Below are 23,163 nucleotides of genomic sequence, written 5' to 3' on the forward strand. Positions count from 1 at the left end.
TCCCTCCTTTTCATTTTAATTTTTACCACCTAGACCCAGGCCTATCCTGGATTATGAAATTCTCATTATCGCCACCATATTTTCCACCATTACATTCTACACATAGTAACAAAATTGGTCTTATCAAATGCTCTAATGTCTTCTCATTGCTTTTTAATGTGGTACTGGGGATTGAACCCAGGAGCATTCTACCTCTGAGATAAACTCCAAGTCCTATTTTTATTCTTTATTTGTTAACAGGGCCTCACTAAGTTTTGGAGGGCCTCACTAAGTAGCTGAGGCTGACCATGGACTTGTGATCTTTTACCTCAGCCCCCAAGTACTGGGATTACAAGTGTGTGCCACCATGCCCTGCTTTTCTCTGTGCTTATTGAATAATAGCCAAATACCTTATCGTGGCAGTGCCTGATTCACTCATGCTTCTCAATAAGGAATCAAAAGACTTGAAAAGCAGTATACACCAACTAGACTTAACATATACCAAATGGAGGATTCCATTCAATAACAGCAGAATATGTAATTTTCTCAAGTATACATGAAATATTCTCCTGGACAGGTTCATATGCCAAGCCACAAAACAAGTCTCAAAACATTTAAAATGACTGAAATAATACAGCATACATTATCTAATACAACAGAATGAAATTATAAATAAATAGCAAAAAGATATCTAAGAAATTCATGGATCCATGAAAAGTAGATAAAACACTCCTAAATAACTGATGGGTCAAATGATCAATTAGAAAATACTTTGAGATGAATAAAAACAAAGCCACAATATTTCTAAATTTATGGGGGCATGGCTAAAGAAGTGCTTAGAAAAAATGTATGGTTGTAACATCTATTTTAAAAAATAAGAAATAATTCAGTGACCTAGTGAGCCACCTGGATAAACTAGAACAAAAGAGCAAACTAAATACAACACAAACAGAAAGAAAAAAATAAAGATTAAAACAGAGTTAAATTAAATACAGAATAAAAACAAATAGAAAATGACAAAACCGAAAATTGGTTCTTTGAAAACTACAGAAAAATTGGCAATCCTTTAACAAGACCGACCAAGAAAAAAAAAGAAGACTCAAATGACTAAATTCAGAAATGAAAGAGAGAAGCTGAGTGTGGTGGCGCACACTTGTAATCCCAGTATTCTGGAGGCTGAGACCAGATGATCAAGGTTCACAGACAGCCTTGGCTACTTAGGGAGCCCCCCCCCCCAACTTAGTAAGACCCTGTTTCAAAATAAAGAATGAAAAAAAATAGGGCAGGTGGTATAGCTCGGAGGTCGAATGCCCCTAGGTTTCATCCCCAGACTCTCCCCCCACCAAAAAAAAGAAATTAAGAAAGGACATACTCTAAAACTTACAGATATAAAAGGCTTTGTATGAGAGCACTATAAGCAATTGTGTACCAACAAACTAGATAACCCAGATGAAATGGACAGATTCCTAGAAGCACACAAACTACCAAACTGATTCAGGAAAAAATAAATTAATGGATATAATAGTAATTAGATTTAATCAGTTATTTAAAAGGCCTAACCAATAAAATACCAGGATGAGATGGTTTCACCAGTGAATTCTAGTACATATTTAAAAATTAATATCAAATATTACTCAAGCTCTTCTAAAAAATAAAAGTGGAAGGAAACTTTCCAACTCATTTATGAGACAAATATTTTCCTAATACCAAAACGAAAGACTCTAATTTCCTAATACCAAAGGCTCTCAGCCCATTATCTCCTAGAAATATAGATGTAAAATCATTAAAATTCTAGTAACTTGATTGAGCAACATATAAAAATAATTACACGCTATGAAAAACTGAAATTTCACCCATGGTTGAAAAGTTAGCTAACTATACCAGAACCAATTAATGCAATACACCATATGAACAGTATAAAGGGCAAAAGCCACATGATTCTCTCAATAGATACAGAAAAAACATTTAACAAAATCCAACATTTTATGATAAAACCACTCAATAAACCACAAATAGAAAGGAACTTTTTTTTTTTTTTTTTTTTTTTTTTGGTGGTGGTACTGGAGGTGGAACCCAGAGGCTTTCTACCTCCGGGCTATACTCCCAGGCTTTTTTTTTAATATTTTATTTGGAAACAGGGTCTCACTAAGTTGCTGGAAGCCTCACTGAGTAGTTGAGGCTGGCTTAGAACCCATGCGATTTTCCTGTCTCAGCCTCCCAAGCGCGGGGATTACAAGCGTGCGCCACCACGCCCGGCGGAACTTTCTTAACTTAATAAAAAGCACTAATAAAAAACCAATAGCTAAGCCAGGTATACTGGAGCATGCTTGTAATCCCTGAGTTTGGGAGGCTGAGACAGGAGGATCGCACATGTTCGAAGTCAGCCTCAGCTACTTATTGAGGCCCTCAGCAACTTAGTGAGATCCTGCTTCCAAATAAAATATAAAATAGGTCTGGGAGTATAGCCTGAAAGTAGAAAGCCTCTGGGTTCCATCCCCAGTACCACCAACAAACAAACAAACAAACAAACAAACAAAAACAAACAGCTAGCATCAAACTTAATGGTAAAAGACTAAAAATAATTCCCTTAATCCCCTTAAGGGGATTTTAAAAATCAGGAGCAAGATAGGAGCGTTTACTTTTATCAATTCTATTCAATATTGTATTGGAAGCTTTAGCCAAAACAATTAGACAAGGGAAAGAAAAAAGAGGCGACCAGATTGAATGGGAAGAAACATAATTATCTATGTTCAAATGACATCATCTTATATACAGAAAATCTTAAGGGATCATGTTTAAAATATTTTTGTGATACTAAAGATTGAACCCAGAGACATTCTACTTCTGAGCTATACCTCCAGCCCTATTTTATTTTTTTAAAATTTGAAACAGGGTTTCACTAAGTTGTAGAGGACCTCACTAAATCCTGTCTCAGCCTCCCACATACTGAGATCACAGTCATGCACCACACGCCTGGCTAAAAGTTTTAGAACTAACAAATGAGTTCAGTTAGATTGCTAGAAACAAGATCCATATATAAAAATCAGTTGTCTTTGTTCAATAAACAATCCAAAATTGAAATTAACAAAATAAAGTCATCCACAATAGCATTAAAAAATAAAACACTTCAGAACAAAGTTATACTCTGAAAACTATAAAGCCTTGTGAAAAAATTAAAGACCTTAATAAGTGTGTCAAATTCCATGTTCATGGATTGGAAAACTTAATCTTGTTAAGATGTTAAATCTCCTTGAACTGATCAACATTTAGTGTAACACCTATTGAAATCCTTGTTGACTTCTTTGCAGAAATTGACAAGATGAAAGCCGGGCGTGGTGGCGGCGCTTGTTTGTAATCCCAGCTTTCCGGAGGCTGAGACCTGAGGATCGCGGTTCGCGGACAGTCTCCGCTATTTAATGAGGCCTTTCTGCAACTTAGTGAGACCCTGTTTCAAAATAAAGGATAAAAAAAATAGGACAGGGGGTGTAGCTCGGAGGCCGAGTGTCCCCTGTCTTCCATCCCCAGATCCGCAAAAAAAAAAAAAAAAAAAACAAAAACCAAGAAAGAAAGAAATTGACAAGATAATCCTGAAATTCATATGGAAATACAAGAGTTCCAGATGATCCAAAATAATCTTGAGATGAAAGATTTGGTGCTTGCCCACCTCTCAATTTACAACTTGCTGCAAAACCTTGGTAGTCAAGACAGTATGGTGCTAGTGAGAAGATGACAGACAAATAGATTAATAGAGCAGAATAGAGCCCAGAAAAAAGCCTTTGTGTTTATTATGTGATGGCTTTTCACAAGATTACCGGGTCAGTATAATAAGGAGTCTTTTTTAACAAGTAGTCCTGGGAAAACTGGATATTCACATGCAAATAAATGAGTTTGGACCCCTCCCTTACACTATGCAAAAATTGATTCAAAATGGATAAAATTTTCAAATGTAAACACTAGAACTATTGAAATATTTAAAGGAAGCCTAGGCATAAATCCTCATAACCTTTTATTGGGGCATGATTTCTTAGATATATTATCAAAATTAGAATCAAGAAAATAATAAAGTAGGATATGCCAAAAATAAAAAAAATTCTGTTTCAAAGGACATGCTCAAGAAAGCGAAAAGAAACCCAAAGAATTAAAGAAAATATTGAAAATTATATCCCTAATTCAGTATTTGTAGACAGTATGTATAAAGAACACTTATACTCCATAATAAGAAAAGATGGGACCTGCATGTAATCCCAGTACTTGAGAGGCTGAGATGGAAGGATCACAGGTTTCAGACCAGTCTCAGCAACCTAGCAAGACTTCAGCAACTTAGTGAGACCCTGTTTCAAAATTTTAAAAAAGAGAGAGAGAGAGAAGGGGCTGCAAGTGTAGTTCAGAGGTAGAATGCCCCTGAGTTTAATCCCCAGTAAAAATAAATAAATAAATAAATAAATAAATAGCCAAACATACACACACATATACACATCTATCCATACATACATACAGGTAAAAAATTTGAATATACATTTCTCTAAAAAAGATATATTACTGGCCATAAATAGGTCTATACCATTGTTAATCACTAGGGAAATGCAAATCAAAACTTCAATGAGATACCACTTCATACTCACTAGCATGACTATAAGAACAATCATAATAAAAAGTAAAGCTGGGCGTGGTGGCACACTCTTGTAATCCCAGCATTCAGGAGGCTGAGACTGGAGAATCGCGGTTCATGGACAGCCTCAGCTACTTAGGCCCTCCGCAACTCAGTGAGACCCAGTTTCAAAATAAAGAATAACAAATAGGGCAGAGGGTGTATCTTGGAGGCTGATTGTCCCCTGGGTTTCACCCCCAGACCAGCCAAAAATAATAATAATAAGTAAAAACAAGTGTCAGAAGCTAGGCATGGTGGCGTATCCCTACAATTCCATTACTTGGGAGGCTATAAGACAGGAGGATTGAAGGTTCCAGGCCAGCCTCGGAAACTTAGTGAGACCTTGTTTAAAAAAAAATTAAAAAGGGTTGGGGGATCACTCAGAGGTATAATACCTCTTGGTTCAACCTTCAGGAAAAAACAAATAAACAAACAAACAAATGTCACAATTATCAACCAGTTTGGCAAACACCCTGACAGTTCCTAAAAAGGTTAAACATGGAATTACCATGTAACCTAGGATTTACACCACTACATATATAACCAAGAGTGATAAAAATATATGTGTATACAAAAACTTGTTCACAAATGTTCATTGCAGATTTACTCATAATAACCAAAATGAAAATACCCAAATATCAATAAAATGATGACTAGATAAACAAATGTGGCATATCCATATAATGGAATACCACTCAGCCATAAAAAGAAGTGAAATACTGGTATATAAATGCTACAATATCAAGGAATCTTGGAAACATGTTAAATGAAATAAAATACCAAGTGGAAATTTTTGTATAATTTCATCCATATGAAATGTCAAGAACAGGTAAATCTATAGAGACAGAAAGTAGATTAGTGACCACCTGGGGTTGCAGATAGTTGGAAAGAATGGAGAATAACCGGTAATAGGTACAAGCTTTTATTTTGGCATGACTAAAGTGTTCCAATGGCTGAATTATATGCTTTTGAGTTATGTCTTAATAATAACAGTAAGAAATGACCAGAGAAATTTGGGAGATCCATAGAACAGGGTGTAGCATAAGAAAGAAGAAAAAAAAAAGCCATATGCTACCATGAAGCATTTGCAGTAGAAATGATACCTTGGGGGTTATAGTTAGATGCATGGAAAAAATCATGCATGAGGGAACAGTTGCAGTGACATGAGGAAACAGATCCAAAGAAGAGTCTGTAGATAGCCAGTGTCAGGGGCTTTATGGAAGATATAGCCAAAGCTCAGACAGTTACACATACCACTAAGAGCAGGGGTCGAAATCATGGACCCTGAGTACGAGAGACAGCAAAGCTTCCTGACATAATCATTGTGCACTGCCTGCGTGGAGAGAATAAGCTGTAAACTGGGTATTTATGCATTAGATAGTGTGAGGCAATGTGAGCCACGCTTAAAGCAGTGTTTGGCAGAGGTTATGGCGTTCTGATTCTGGTTTCTTAGTGCCTGGAGTGAGTTAGAACATTAAATTGCATATTTGCACAACAAAGACTTTTAATCCAGAGCAGACTTACATTTTAATTAACAGTGTTAATCCTCAGCTTGTCCAACCTGTGCCTTCAATCAATTGAAATAGGTGTTTCAGAGCATGATGAGATTATTTATAGGAAAACAACTATATAGTATATATACCATATACTACTATATACTAGTAGTATATGCACACCACAATATGTACATGAATGGTAGGCATAGATGCATTCTTTAATGTAGAATAAAAATAGTAAAACAGTCAAGCAAAGGTTTTGCAAACTATAGTTTGACACTTTCATGTTCTGGTGGGACATGACTCCTCTAACTGACCCCACATAATACTCCTTTTGATCATCTCTCTGAAAAGCTTTCTTTTCTAATCTACAACTAGTTAGCTCTATTATTTCTTCCACATCCAGTGTAGATATTAGTTTATCTAAATCTTATTAAAGAGTTTATATAAAATTGTCTCAAGGAAATACATAGAAAAACAACATTCAGTTAGCATGTACTCCACTGGATGATAGAATATGCAAGTGAAACAACTAGAAAATAGAGTTAGATCTTAATACTCTGGCTCATAAATGTACTCACTGGATAAAGCAAAGATTTAGAAGGGAGGGATTGGTTTTGTAATCAGAAAAACAAACTGATTTATCAATTTGCATTGAAATGTAAGTAAAGAACTTCAGTATTTACTCACATACTCATTAATATAAAAAGGAATTAGTTACCACCTCCACCATCACAACCCTAGATTACATGTGTACAAGGTTAGATCAAAGTGGTGGCTAAGAATATTATATTCTGCAGTTGTTTGAGGATGACAGTTGAGAAAGTTTGATGACAGAGGATAAAAATAACATTTGTTTGGGTATAAATGGCAGGGTTTTTTTTTTCATTCAACAATATGAATGTTTCTCATCTCACTCACACCCCCAGAAACCTAAGAAAATAATTTTCCCACAGTAATAAGTTCACTATCTCATCAAATTATAATTATTCTTGTTTTCTGAAATGAAAAAATAACCATTTTAAACAGGAGAATGAATGAAGGCAATAATAAAATAATCAGTAACTATTTGAGTTCAATTTCCAGTTTTACTGTATAGTAAATAACACTCATAACCTCAGTTCAAGTAGGTTTTTTTTTCCCACTGTTGTAAAGACAAAGCATTTGACAAGAGTTAGTTAATAGCAATTTAGAGGCGAATGTAGAAGCAGAAATGCTTACAGTATGAATGTACCTTGTTGACAAATAGACTGGCCTATTTACTTTTTTATTTGAAAGAAAAGGGAAATCTTTAGCTCTCAGCTTGACAGTCAGTTACAAAGAGCAGAAATCACCTTAACGTTTCCTCTGCGGGGTATTATCACTGCACTCCAGTATCAGCACAGGGTAAAAACACATGTGCTCTATCATACTTTGACCTTTACACTTTATGTCAAGGGACTCTTGAGCAAGATCAGTTTTGCTATCTAGCATGTGCTTTGTATAGATGTTTAAAAACCATTTTCACAGAATTTGTTCTGTGAATTTCATTTATATTCAAGTGAAATAGGTTTGTTTCTATGCTGGTGACTTTTCAAGAAAACAAGGCCAGGAAAGGCATTTACTTAAAGGCTAAAAGGAGGTACTACCACCGCCACCACTACTTGCCAGGGGATTTGAAAGTATCCTGCAGCTCTAGGTTAGTAAAGGAGATAAGCCAAGAATAGGAGAAATTAACAAAGAAAAGGGCTAGTCTAACCCCTCCCCCTTTTAGCTAACCAATACAACAAACACTTCAGATTAATAACTCCTAGTGGTCAGGTAATAATGTTTTTTCTGCAATGATCATGTTTGGGTTTGTCTGTTTTCTTTATGCTAGTAAAGTTTAAAGTTGGAAATAAAAATCCTTTGGGAAAAGGCTATTTTTGTAATTCAGCTGGAGTGTCCTTGTCTTTGGGTTTACCATTGCATCAGTCCCTAATCCTGATAGGATAGCCATGATAGCCATGATAGTGTTTTGCTTCCTCCTCCTCCTCCTCCTCCTCCTCCTCCTCCTCCTCCTCCTCCTCCTCCTCCTCCTTCTTCTTCTTCTTCTTCTTCTTCTTCTTCTTCTTCTTCTTCTCTGGTATTGGGAATGGAACCCAGGGGCATTCTAATTTCTAGCTACACCCAGACCTATTTTTAATTCATTATTTTGAAACAAGATCTCACTTGCAAAGGGCCTCACTAAGTAGTAGCTGAGGCTGTCCATGAACTACAATGTTCCTGTCTCAGCCTTCCAAATGCTGAGATTACAAGTGTGTGCCACCACACCCGGCTCGTGTTTTGTCTTTTAGATGAAAGCAGAACTAAGGACATGACTACTGGTGCTTATTAAAGATTCCTTGCTATTTTCACAAGAGTAGGGGCGTTAGACTCTTGTCTACTGGCCAAATTCTAAATCGGGAGATTACATTCTGCTTTCCTAAATTCCCCTAGCAGAAGCAGCCATCCATGGTATCCTACTTTGCTTCCTGTGCTACACTGCTGTGTGATGTCATTAAATGCCTTTGATTTTCTACTCTAGAAGTGATCAATTTTTAGTAGGGCAGAGAAATATACCCGTTCCTCTTGCCTAATGTATTTGATCTAATTACTTTGCTCCAGCTTTATTGAAGCGTAATTGACAAGTAAAGTTGTATATATTTTAGACGTACAGTTTGATGTGTTTTTGTGTGTGTGTGATACTGGGGGTGAAATCCAGGGGTGTTTCTACCTCTGGGCTATACTCCCAGACCTATTTTATACTTTATTTGGAGACAGGGTCTCACTAAGTTGCTGAGAGCCTCACTAAGTAGCTGAGGCTGGCTTCAAACCTGTGTGATCCTCCTGTCTCAGCCTCCCAGGCACGGGGATTACAAGTGTGCACCACCATGCCTGGCCTACAGCTTGTTGTTTTTAGTGTGTATATATTGTACATAGATCACCTTAGGCAAACTAACTAGTATATTTATTTATTATTATTATTATTATTATTATTATTAATTTTTTTTGGTGATACTGTGGGTGAAACTCAGGGGCTTTTCTACCCCCGGGATATACTCCCAAACCTATTTTATGCTTTATTTGGAAACAGGGTCTCACTAAGTTGCTGAGAGCCTAACTAAGTAGCTGAGGCTGGCTTTGAACCCGTGTGATCCTCCTGTCTCAGCCTCCCAAGCGCTGGGATTACAAGCATGCGCCACCACGCCTGGCCTTAATTATTATAATTATCACCTCACATAGTTATCATCTTTCTTTTGGACTTTCTTTTTTTCTTTCTTTCTTCTTTCTTTCTTTCTCTCTCTCTCTCTCTCTCTTTCTTTCTTGCTTGCTTGCTTGCTTGCTTGTTTGCTTGCTTTCTTTGCTTTCTCTTCTTTTTTCTTGTAGTATTAGGGATTGAGCCCAAAAGCATTCTAACTCTAAGCTACACCCTCAGATTTTTTTTTATTAGTTGTTTGTTTTGAATCTGTGTCTCCCTAGGTTGCTGAGAGTTTCACTACATTGCTGTGGCTGACATCCAACCTAGAATCCTCCTGTTTCAGGCATTTGGCACCACACTTGGCTTTTTCTTTTTTTAAAAAAAAATATTCATTTTGCTGGGGGAAAGCTCACCAAGTGCTATATACATGTATTCCACTGTCACTGTGAACTACATTATGGTGTGAGGCTAAAATTCACCAATAAAAACATTAAACATTTTATTAATTTTGCTGGGTGTATACTTGTAATCTCAGTATTTGCAAGGCTGAGATAGGAGAACCACAGGTTCATGGCCAGCCTCAGCAATTTAACAATGCCCTCCACAACTTTGATAGACCTTGTTTCAAAATAAAAAATGAAATAGAGCTGGGGGTGTAGCTCAAAGATAGAATGTCCCTGGGTTCAATACCCAGCACACATACAAAAGAATATTCATTTTTATTTTTGTCATAACATTTGTTACTACTTAAAGGGATACATTATTATAATTTGATACATGTATACAATGTAAAATGTTGATCCAGTCTCAAAAAAATTAAAAAGTATGTTGGGACAACTAAGGATAAAAGTACAATACATTTTAACAGTTTACTAGTTATTTTGGTGCTTTTATTTAAAAAAAAAATGTATGGCTGGGCATGTTGAAGCATGCCTATAATCCTAGTAATCCTAGAGGATGAGACAGGAGGATTGCACGTCTGAAGACAACCTCAGCAACTTAGTGAATCTATCAGCAAATTAGTGAGATTTTGTTTCAAAATTAAAAAAAAATAAGATAGAGTTGGGGTATAACTTAGAGGTGGAATGTCCTTGGGTTCAATCTCCAACAACACAAAACAAAACAAAAACCAGTATGCTTTCTCTTATGCAATGTAGATAACAAATTAATACAATTTTAAAAATCCAATAGTAGTTGACAATGAATTGTTATTTGCCTCAAACATAAGGTTAGTTCTAACAGTGATGATGAGGTTTGAGGAGATGAAATCACATCTCAAAACATTCAAATTATTTTTGTCTTTAGGCTATATCTAACCTTTCAGGAAGTTGATCTATTTTATAAAAATATTTTTGGAAGGAAATTGTTCATCTTTCCTTTGTAACATATGTTAGTGTCTCTTAATCTTTCCATGAAAACTAAGTTCTTTCTGTTCAACCTCAGTTCCACCTACTAGAATGTTACTCCCTTTTACCCACAGTAACCTTATTATATATTGCTATTGAGAGGCAGTGTAGCATAATGGCATCATTTTTAGAATCAGACACGTCTGCATTCATATCCTGGCTCTGTCACTTTCTAGGTGTGTAGAGTTGGGCAAGTTACTTCTCAGGTTTGAATGAGTAACCTCAGAGTCTTGCTGAGAAAATCAAATGAGATAATATATCATCTGAATGATTATGAGGATAAGACAAAGCATGGTACCGGACACCTAAAATGCTTAATTAATAGTTACTGTGTTTCTGATTATGTGCACAGATCTGATTTAATTTATATACTCCTTGAGAGTGAGAAGCATACTTCCTGTGTATGCCCTGAATTTCAACAGAAGTGCAGTGTTGTGAACGTAGTATGGTGTAGAGGCTCAATATTTACTGAATGAATAAACTTTTTTTTTTCCCTGAGTGGAATGAGCAGTCTCTAGCTATTTGCAAGATCCCATATATAGATCAAAGGTGCCAAAGTCAATCATCTGCTCCTTACAAATATGCAGATTCCTGACTTTGTCTAGATGCTTTGGCATGGTGTAAACACAATGTAAATATAACTTCTATCAGGCTTATTTCTATGAATTAAACATTTAATTGTCATATTTTAAAAGCTGCATTTTAGGTGCTCAGAATGGAATTGACTCAATCACCTACTTCCTCATTCATCCAAACATTTTTCATTGAGAAATTAAAAAAGTGAATAAACATTAAAATTAATTACCTAACTGAATAAAATCTTCAACTGTTAAGTACACTCCCTTGTTCTATTTACCTCTAAGTTCAGTGCACTACTGACATATTTCAAATTGCTTTGTTCCCGAGATGGAAAAACAAAACCTGAAAAATCCACCGCTACAAGTTAACCCAAGCACAATGAACACTTTGACTAGTGAGGTGTTGGCTCGAGTTTTTATTTTTTACTTTCAAACCTTTTCACGAGGCTAGGAAGGGAAATTGGGGGAATGAACATGTACATGAAATAGAGACTCATTTGACTTTTAATATGTGTTGATTAGGAAAGAATATTGCTTTTTTAAAAACCATAATCTCAGAAAAACCCCTGGCATATGCTTAGGCTGGTGTTAAAGACGCTTCAAGCATGGCCATTTCCCGGATTGCTTTGTATAGACTTTGCAGGGGCGGTCTCAGGTGTGGAGTTCCGAGGAGCACCTGCTTGCTCACACTCCAGCAGTTCAGAAACAAGCGTATTTGAGGCCAGGTGGCTCAGGTTCCATGTAACTGAGCTCAAGTGGCATTAAGGCTACATGCAGTAGGGTCACAGAGCTGTGCTTTGGGACTTGGATGCTTCCTTCAAACTTTCTCCTTTCTTCCCCTAGTTTCCTTCCCGGGTGTGCCCCCCTCACCTCCCTTTGCTCCCACTCTCCACTGTCTCGCTGTCGCTCCCTTCCCGTTCCATTCTACTGGGCTTCCCGTCTTCCATCCTTTGCCGGCCTCAGCGCTCGGGCTTGGAGGAGGCGAGAGTAGGGCTGGACAGGCTGGAGGCGCCGAGCCGCGACAGTGAGTGGAGCGCGCCGACGCGGGGGCGCGCGCGAGCAGCCGCGTGGCCGGGCTGCCCGGTCGAGGAGCGCCGCGCACGCGCCCCGCGAGCCCCCAGCGCGCCCCCGGCGGCCGGGGCCGCAGCGTGCTCGCCCCCGCCGCCAGCTCGCCTCACTTATGGGTCGGAAGCGCTGCGTGGGGGAGACTGTTCCAAGATGGCGGCGGGTTGCTGTGGGGTGAAGAAGCAGAAACTGTCCAGTTCGCCCCCCTCTGGCTCGGGTGGCGGTGGTGGCGCCTCCTCCTCCTCCCACTGCAGCGGAGAGAGCCAGTGCCGAGCTGGGGAGCTGGGACTAGGAGGCGCCGGTACACGGCTCAACGGGCTGGGAGGTCTAACCGGAGGAGGTAGCGGCAGCGGTTGTACCCTCGCTCCCCCCCAGAGCTGCGGCGGCGGCGGCGGGGGGATCTCCCTGTCGCCACCTCTGAGCTGCGGAGTGGGGACCCTACTTTCTACCCCGGCCGCCGGCACCGCTTCCTCGCTCTCCTTATCGTCCGCCGCCTCGTCCTCATCGCCCGGCTCCCGGAAGATGGTGGTGTCAGCGGAGATGTGCTGCTTTTGCTTCGATGTGCTCTACTGTCACCTGTACGGATACCAGCAGCCTCGGACCCCGCGCTTCACCAACGAGCCCTAGTGAGTACCTTGCCCTGCGCCCGCCACCCTCTCCCTTGCGTTCGGGATAGGGCTCAGAGTTTAGGCAAAGTGCGAGTCCGCCTCCCCGCTGGCGGCTGCCCCTACTCTGCTCGCTGCCCGGGTCCCCGGAGTCCCTCGACCTAAGGGCACCCCGCGCTTTCTGCCCCATGAGACATGCACCCCATACTTAGAGCAGCCTGCTACTGCAAGAGATTGGCCCCTGGCTTGCAGAGATGTTCGCTTTCTCTTTGCGATAACTTCGAGGAGTTTTGACCCTTCCCTTCTCTCCTGGTCACCCTTTCACCCCCACCACCCATCTAGACACCCTGCCCAGGTTTGAGGGATGGGGATTACTCCAAGTGCTGACCTATTCTCACTTTGTTTTCTTTACCCTATGTCAGAATCCCTCCACTATCCCCACCCCGCGTACCTTGCACATGGAGAGCTACTATCCCATTGCAAGGTGAAAAAATAGCAACTATCCAACTTCCATTCTGCTAGTAATGGAACTTAGCTCCGGAGCTTGGGAGGGGGTTACCCAGCTTTTCTTGCGGGTTTCCTAGTGCCCTGGGGTGGGGGAGGTTTTTTTTTTTTAACACATTTTCCCTTACTACCTATTTTTATCCTCACATTCCCATTAAAATGTGTTTCTACTGAAGCGAGCACACCGCCGGCTTCCTCACATTTGAAGAGTGAGATCTCTCTCTCTCTCTCTCTCTCTCTCTCTCTCTCTCTCTCTCTCTCTCTCTCTCTCTCTGTAATAGCTCACTCAAAGAGAGCTGTCCCCACAGAGCCACTGTCAGTTTGTACATTAAGTGTGCATTTGCTTGTTTTTTTTTTTTTTTGGTCGACTTTATTTTTAGGAAATCTATGTTATACTCAACGACTTGAAAAATAGATAAAAAATCCAACAGTAAATGTGTAGGCATTTTTTTGTTTCCTTTGGTTTGGGGCTTTAAATTATTTTACCCTTCAAATGTGTGGTTGAAATTGTTTAAAATAGCACCGTTACAGCTAAAAGCCAGGTTAATTCTAATCTCTGTCCATTTGGATGTGTGGGAGATGGGGCACATGTTTTTTTAAAATGTGTAAACTGAGTGTAAACTGACTTTTTGAGTTAAATGCTAGACAGAATGTAAAGACCAAGAGAGGGCAGAATAGGAAAAAAGATGATTATTTAACATCGACAAGAAATATAATAGAGAAAAAAATCCAGTGGAACTCATACTGAAAATCATCAACCCTTTTTCTAGTTAACACAAGTGCCTCTTGTTTCCCATATCATAAATACCTGAATTGATGTTCTTTTTAAACTGCTTCTTTTCATTTTGCAAGATTAGGGGATTGAACTACTACTGGATGAGTATAAACACTTCTGCCTAGACTTGAACTATTAAATTAATATGTAAAATGGAAATTACAATAAAGTGTCCTGGAAATTGTGCATTTGTATTTGTTTTCTTTGGCTTTGAGACTTAATATGTCTTTAATTTTGTATGACTCTTATGTGGTCTGTGCATTTTTCTTTAGACTTGGTTATCTTGGGGTATTGTTCATGAAAAAAATATAAAAGGGCATTGTGACAATGCTTTTGTCAAATGAAATATCTTTATAAATTTCATATTGTTAATTGTAGGAGCTTAAATCTTAAGTCTATGCCTTAGACAATTGATTTATTTTTTGTTATGAAGTAAAATTCATTTTGAAAAGACTGCCGTGTAAAAAAAAATCTATGAAATATTTATTAGCTTGAATCACTTGTGACTTTTCTGCCTTCTCTTGGGTGTCTGTGATGTATTAAAGCTAGTCCTGGGATGATCTTAAGTTGGCTCTGCAAAGTCATGGGGTTGTAAAAATTCACCCCTGTTTAGTTCTAGAGCTGTTACATAGTTTGGCAAAGGCTGATTTAGTATTCACGCTCCATTGCTTCAAAGCATATGAGAACACAATTTCAGGAGGTGCCATTTTCACACATTTTAAAAGTGAGTTTGGGTTAACTGACTATTACAAGAATTTTAAGAGGAAAGTGAGCTTGACCAGTTCATACAGAAAATGCTTTTGAAAATATAATTTTAGCAGTGGCCACTTTGTACATGTAGTTCTATTAGTCTAGCCGCTGCATTATTTTTTTCAAGGAATTAAGCAGATAAATAAGACACTTCTTTTTTTTAACCAGTATGAATATGTTGAAATGGTGGCGGAAGAATAATAACTATTATCATTTAGTAGACCTTGAGTGTGTTATATGTTCTATAGAACAACTAATTTAGAGTTGACAGTGAATATTCAGGCCAAGCAGAGAATGAAAGTTTGCTTATGTGGAAAGGGAACTATACTTTGTTTTCATTTATCTTAAGCTTATTTTGAAGTGTACTTTGTAAAATTCAAGAATACTCATTATGGGAGTGATATAACTGTAATCTTTTAACAATGCCTTAGAAACCACCACACATTTTTCTGTTTTACATATTTAATAATATTTTGTACATATTACTTCTATAACACATAAGTAGGTATATTGGGCTTGTTTCTTGGTGTTATTGATATCATATCATGAGCAGACTGTCTCAAGTCCTGTCTCAGGCCACCAGAAATTGTGCTTTTGACAACTTCAGATGCTCATGTATAAAAGCACCCTATTTTCATCCTTTTCCCAGAACCTTTCTGTCAGAATGTCTACCTGGTGAAATCTGCCTTTTATAAGTCTAAAACTTATAGATCCATCAGTTACCTTCCACTCTAAAAGGTTATTCAAAATTTCAAGTGATCTGTGTGTTCCAGGTCTGTTGATGTCAATATATGAACAGGCTGTATGGATACCAATTCTTCACTGTTGCTGCTGTTTTTGAATACCTACCCCATTGCAGAGAGCACATTTGACTACAGAACTAGGGTTTCAGACAAGAAAGAACACAAGTCTATGTGCATTTTACTATTCAGAATCAGAGCTCTTGGATTGATATACAAGGGAACTCAGCCATTTTATAGGAACATGTTTGCTTACTGTAAAGGGATCCACTGTGTCAGGTGTTGAGTCAGACAACACAGCAGTCATTCTCAACCTTGGTTGCACATTGGTATCACATAAAAGTTATTAAAATATGGATTCCTGAGTTCCAGGGCCAGAAATTATAATTTAATTGATCTTTGATGGGGCCTGGGAATCAGGATAATTAAAAGCTCCTCAGGTGGTGTGTGTGTGTTTGTGTGTGTGTGTGTTACTGTGGATTGAACACATTCTACCTCTAAGCTACTTACCCAGCACTCTTTTATTATTAAATTTGAAACAGGGTCTCACTAAATTGCTGGTCTTGAGTCTTATCTTTTTTTTTTTTTGTGGTACTGGGAATGGAACCCAGGGGCCTTCAACTTCCGGGCTACACTCACAGACCTATTTTATATTTTATTTGGAAACAGGGTCTCTTAAGCCAGCTGAGGTTGGCTTCGAACCTACGCGATCCTCCTGTCTCGGCCTCCCAAGCATGGAGATTACAAACGTGCGCCACCACACCCGGCTTGAGGCTTATCTTGAACCTATGATCCTCCTGTCTCAGCCTTCTAAATTCTGGGATTATAGGCCTGTGCCACCACACCTACTTTGTAATGCTTGTTCAAACACAAATTGCTGGGCCCCATTCCCAGAGTTTCTGTTTCAGTCCTTTTGGGTGGGGCCATTAATTTGCATTTCTAACAAGCTCCCTGGGTGATGTTGAAGTTATAGTTCTCAGGGACACTTGTTGAGAACCTATGGGCTAGAGAAAAATGAGGGCCGGAATAAGTGCTTGGGTAATTGTCTGGGAATGGCACTTTTGGCTGCCAGTTTTCCAGTATAAAACTTCCTACTTCTATATCTTTGTTCTTTATCATGTCCATTCTAACATATCATCCTGGGAAATTGAGTGCTGCCAAGAGCATAAGAGTCTGAGATTCTGGAAATGGGTTTCAGTTATGGGTGGGAGTATGGAGGATATGGTGACTTTTGGAAACCTGTGATATGATTTTTAGGTACATTTTCAGAAATAATTACATGTGAGGTGTACATTTCAGGAGTTAAAAGCATAAATAGGATATCTTAAAATGAGTTATACTGACTTCTTTCTTTTTTTCTTTTTTTTTTTTTTTTTTTGGTACTGGGGATTGAACCGAGGGGATTTATGCCTCTGAGTTAAACTCCTAGCCTTTTCTTATTTTGAACCAGGGTATTGCTAAGTTACTGATACAGGCTTCAAATGCTGTGGTCCCATTCTCAACCTCCTAGTATTGTGATTTCAACCTCCTAGTATTGTGATTACAGTAGTGTGCCCAGCCCAAGTGTAATGATTTTAATAAGCAAAGCCCCCTCTTGTTCCCAGAAAAATACTTTTATGGTTAACTCACTAAATAACATATTGTGTTGAAATTTTCAAAGATTTTTACTTATGCTTGCTGGATTTAAGAATTTCCCTCATTAAGAAAGAAATAATAAAAGATTCTGCTTAAGGCACTTGAAATGTTGTCTTTTTTTTTTTTTTTTTGGTGGTACTGGGGTTCCTGGAAGCCCTTCTACCTCCGGGCTACACTCCCAGACCTATTTTTACATTTTTTTTAATTTGGAAACAGGGTCTCCTAAGCCAGCGCGCACGGCTGTCTTCGAACTTGCACGATCCTCCTGTCTCTGCCTCCCAAGTGTGGGGATTACAAGCGTGCACCACCACGCCTGGCCAGTCTTATTTTTAATACTGTGTTGTGTGTCACACAGAGGATGGACTTTTAATTTTAATCATCTTACCATTTTTGAAATTAATTAATGTAAATATGTATATCTAAATATTCAATATGTATATTTAAAAATTCAATATATTTATATTTAATTGTGTGTGTGTTACTGGGGATTGAACCAGGGAGAACACACTCCCAGCCCTATTTTATTTTTTATTTTGAAACAGGTTTTCACTAATTTGCAGAGGGCCATTCTAAGTTGCTGAACCTGGCTGCTAACCTGTGATCCTCCTGTTTTAGCCTCCCAAGTACTGGGATTACAGGCGTGAACTACCATGCCTGGCCTGTAATACTCTATTTTATGTAAACTGTAGCACATAGAAGATACTTTATTAATGCAAAATAGTAAGTGTGGTTTTCTGTTGCAATGAATAAAATGTATCTTTAAAAGGTTTACTCATGGACAGGCAGACTTTGAGAGAGTCTGATTGGATGGTTGAACAGCTAACTTTTTCTTGTTTTGCCTCAGTAATGAAATTAGTTTTTTGGTGTGCTTGGAAGGAGTTGGGTTGTATTAGGAGAGGCACTTTATTTCACCTGAATAGTTCCTGTCATGCTGCACTATCAAAATATGATTTGATGACGCTCAGGTTAAAGCAATATTAAATGAGCATCTTGCCAGGCTTGGTGGCACATGCTTGTAGTCCCAGCGCTTGGGAGGCTGAGACAGGAGGATCGCACAGGTTCAAATCCAGCCTCAGCTACCTAGTGAGGCTTTCAGCAACTTAGCGAGACCCTGTTTCCAAATAAAATATAAAATAGGTCTGGGAGTATAGCCCGGAGGTAGAAAGCCTCTGGGTTCCACCCCCAGTACCACCAAAAAAAAAAAAAAGGTAAAAAAGTCAGCATCTTAAACACAAGTATTATATTCCTATTTTGATTTTTTTCTATGAAGATAGACTGGAGTAGCTGGAAAATGTATCTTTTCTTTGATGGTGGTACTGGGAGTGGAACTCAGGGGCTTTCAAACCTCCGGGCTATACTCCCAGACCTATTTTATACTTTATTTGGAAACAGGATCTCATTAAGTTGCTGAGAGCCTCACTCAGTAGTTGAGGCTGGCTTTGAACCTGTGCGATCCTCCTGTCTCAGCCTCCCAAGCACGGGGATTACAAGTGTGCGCTACCACGCCCAGCTGTGTCTCTCTGTAGCAGGTGATGCTACTAAGAGAGGACAGATTGCTTTATCCTTATATCATAATGGTACTAGATTCCATTTTCTGGCCATAATGGTAGTTGTCCTTAAAAAAATCATCTGAAATATTGTTGAGTCTTTTTGAAGGTACAGTGTGATTGTTTTCCAAGAGTGTTGATTTAAATTGGAAGACAATCTATTGTCCTATCTTATTTATAGATAAGAAGGTAGGCGTGTTCTCAGTAGTCATTCATATTATAAAATTGTCAGTGACTGACACAGATGGATGCGAAAATATAAATTACAAAATTATTTTTATATCCTACATAAAGGTCTATAGAGGATGAGGCATATTCATTAAAAAGAAAATCTCAAGCCAGACATAGTGGTTTACACCTGTAATCCCAGTCCTTGTGAGACTGAGACAGGATTGCAGGTTCGAGATCAATCTCAGCAATTTAGTGAGACTGTGTTTCAAAAATAAAACATAAATAAAAAGGACTGAGAGTATGGCTCCAAGGTAGAACACCCCTAGGTTCAATCCCCAATCCCACCCACCCCGAAAAAAAAAAGAAAAACTCAGTGCTTATTTTCTCTTTTCCCCCATAGGGCCAAAGGAGATTGATAATGTAGTATATAATTTTTTTTTGCTTATGAATTTTGTTTGTGCTGCGTTCACATTGCAGTTAATGGGTGGCAGCCAAGAAGGAATTTCTGCTGAGATCTCACAGTCCAATGGAAAGAACACTACTGAAAAGTGAAAAATGCTCTGTTAACCCATGCATGAGTTATTGTTCGATACATGTGTTTCTCAGAGACATTAACTTCCACATTGCTGTATTTTAAGATCTGTACACTTTATGAAACTGAATGTCTTATAAACACTACAACCTTTGATTATAATGAATTGTATTTTGAAGTCAACCATGCTTTACATTTATAGATAACTTTACTTTTTGAAAATGTATATGTGTGAAATACTAAAACTTGTGTAATGAGATTAGTCAAAGTTCTCAAGTTTTCCTGATTTCAATAGGCATTATTCTGTTCTCTCCATGTCACACATGCTTGCCTGTTTTAAAGCAGCACAATGACCAAGGCTTTTACATTTAAATATTCCGAAATAGTCTCTTTTTCAAACTTGTGTAATAATGTCTCTTTTTGATACTGTTCTGAATCAATTAAGCTAAGTGAGGACTAGCAGTAAAACCCAGTGGCTGCCAAGAATGGACCTTCAGTGTGTAAGCTGTCTTTCCACAATCAGTAATTGGGCAATTGCTCACAGGACACTGGAGACAGTGTGGGAAGCCAGTGGTTGTGTAGGTGGGAAGAGTAGATTCCCAACAGTAAAATGATTTAGAGTAGAGCTTCTGTAGTTATGTGTAATGAAGAGAAAAAAATAATCCACAAGCTTGTATAGCGTGTGTATGTGTGTGTTTAGACACACACATACGCACACACATATACAACTCAAGGAAGAAGTATGGTATAAGAGTATAGTTTGTTGGGTGGAGCATATTTTGTTTGGTCCAACTATAAGTGGCATCTTTTGTATCATGTGTGGGTGTATTTTCTACAGCTCTTAATGTATCATACTCTCAAGCTTGCTCAACCTTAAAAAATGTTAGTATTGAATAGCTGAGTGTAAATTATATATCACTGGAAAAAGGCTGTTTTTTAACAAAATATATACATTATGCTAAGTTCTGTGTTTGGAAAGCGGAGAAATAGAAGAAATAGACCTATCCTCACAGAGCTTACAGTCTTCTTCAAGCTATAATACAAATATCAGAGTTGCTTAAAATACCCTGCAATATATGCATGAGTGTAATGAATAAGATACAGATAAAGTGTATAAGCTTGGACATGATATGGAATAAAAGAGGGGTCAGGAAGGTGGCCTTTGGGACTGGATAACCTGAAACAAAAACTTTTGAGTCTAATTTTTTAAATGGAAGTTACAGAGATTACTGGTGAAGAGTCTATATGGCAAGTTGATCATGAAGTCTTACATGGCTGCTCTCCAACTGGTAGTTGTCACCACCACACCCCTTGCCACAGTATTCGGGGATTCCCAGCAGCTGTCTTCAGTCAGCAGCTTGCACTTTCAGCATTCTTTATGCCACTCCCCCTTGGTCTCTAAGATCATGATCTCTAAGTTCATAAAACTTGTAGGAAATTAAGAATAGCCTTTGTGTTTGAGAACCCCCAGTGAAGACTGGATAAGAGATTTCCATCTGAGTATCATTTCTTAGGAAGAGAACAGTGTTTGCAGAAGAGAACCCTAGAGTGTAACATAAATAGAAAGAAGAGTCTTAAGATATAGGAGACCAGCTAGGCTTCAGGTTATGAGGGTCTGAGAAGGAAAATTGGCATTAGAAAGTGGGGAAGCTGCCCTGGGATGGAGATTGTGCATATAGGAATGTTGCAGAATTAAGAATTGGAAGAAGTTATCAGCATGTGCAGGGACTCCTACTCTGGGGCCAGGTTTTGTGTGGGAGTGAAAGATTGCAGCTCACCTGTTTTTGGCTTCCATCATTGCCTCCTCTTTTCTTGGCTCTGTGCCTAGCTATTCTTGTGCTCAGGAAAAGTTTGTTAAACAACTCTGTTGGAATGGCTATGAAATTTGATCACAAGTATAAGAACCCTCACCTCCCCCTCCTCACCTATTCCCAACTGCATCTAATTTAAGAGGAAGAAGACATGCTGGCTTAGAGAATTTGGATCAAGGATAGAGATACGTGGGATAACGTTTAGAAAAGGGCCTGAAATCAGGTGAATGCATGTAAGTAAAAAGGCAGTGCAGGAATAAAACAAAACAAAAAATCCCACCCTTCGAAATTCCTACTGTTAGGGAAAGGGAGGGGGGAGAGACTTTGAACATGATTCAGAGTTTTTTTTAAGGCTGGGTAACCAGGAAGCTGTTGGTGCCACTAAAGGAAAACGGGAAGAAACAAATGGTTGGGCAGGTGAAGTCAGATTTCTTAATATGTGGAGTTCCTAGTGTTGGCAGTTACTAAATGTCATTTCCTTTTGAATTAGCAGAACCATAGAACAGCAACTGAGCTGTTGTGCTGTTTCGGCTGGTCTTTGGGATCACCTCTGTTCCCCACCCTCACCTCCTGCCCCACATTGTGATTTTGACCTGCTCAGATGGGGAAACATCAGTGATAGTTTTTAGTTCTCTATGGCTACTAAAAATAACTGGTAGAATGTTGCATTTCCCTAATGTAGGTTTATACATTCAGTCTTCAACAAAAGAGAGCCTCATGGAGAACCATTTTAAGACTTGTAGTTTTTAGAACTTCAATTAAAGGAATTTTTTGGAGGACTAGGAGTGCTGCCTGGCACTGGATTCTAGGTTCTTGTTTTCAAGCTTAGAAAGTAAAATAGATTGAATCAAGCTGAATCTATTTTGCCGATTTGCTAGATGACAAAGGATGGATGTTATCAATTGACAGGATTAGCCATATTGTTTTATGATCTTTGCAATCATTAGTAGATGGACAAATGTGAAAATTTCTGCTTGAGTCCAGGCCTATTAATAGTTTTTTTCAATAAGGTCTGTGATAGTCTTGATGATTCTTGCCTTTCCCCTATCTGTTTCATTTTACAGATAATCCACACTGTGACCCAAAGCCACATGCAATGCTGGGAGAGCACAGTTGACTGTATTATGCAATATCCTGCCAGAAGATGCTGACCAGCTCTCTAGTAATGGAAAGTAGTGAGACTGACTTAACAGCCTATAGAGTTTGCCTTGCCATTCCATTTATTTTAATGTGATCTGTAAGCGTTTGATGCACAATTCTAGAATATATTTTCTGTTGGGATTTTGGATTACTGTGAGGTGGTAACATCAGATTATCTGCTTTGCTTCAGGTGTTAGTGGATCTTTGTGTCATTCTTATAGGATGGAATCTGTGAAAAATTGATGTTGGTGCTCTTTGCTTAGGGGTCCCACAGCACTGTGCCTGCCTCCAAGAAATGTTTACGTGCTAGTTGTGTGTTTCTTTTATGTGACATTATGACTTATAGTAGCCTAACATCTACACAGTTAATTATACGTGGTTTGGCATACAAATTAAGTTAAGATAGCTTGTAAAACTTCAACCTCAGTACATATCTTAATATAGTAAGGCAGATATCTTGTGTGTGCTGATTTTGAGCAACAGTGAGGTAAGTGTTTAAATGATGGTGCTGTTTTTTACATCCTTGTAAATATAAGTGAACATGGTATTGGTTATTCACCAGATAAGAATTTCATGCAATCT

The 23,163-nt window shown here is 38.6% G+C and overlaps 1 protein-coding gene across 2 annotated transcripts in view; it reads left to right on the plus strand.

Annotated features, from left to right (window-relative positions):
• Positions 1-12,486: 12,486 nt before the first annotated feature.
• AMMECR1 (AMMECR nuclear protein 1) overlaps positions 12,487-23,163 on the plus strand; it is a gene marked incomplete at both ends in the record, with an annotated part of 127,549 nt that continues 116,872 nt past the window's right edge. The window contains one exon of one of the 2 annotated variants that reach the window (XM_080719078.1): positions 12,487-12,997. In XM_080719078.1, the coding sequence (XP_080575204.1) occupies positions 12,525-12,997 (473 nt within the window). The remainder of the gene's footprint in view (positions 12,998-23,163) is intronic. The other variant, XM_080719079.1, reaches the window with a different exon arrangement.

This window comes from Muscardinus avellanarius (assembly GCF_963383645.1).
Source record: "Muscardinus avellanarius genome assembly, chromosome: X".
In the NCBI taxonomy this organism is placed as follows: domain Eukaryota; kingdom Metazoa; phylum Chordata; class Mammalia; order Rodentia; family Gliridae; genus Muscardinus; species Muscardinus avellanarius.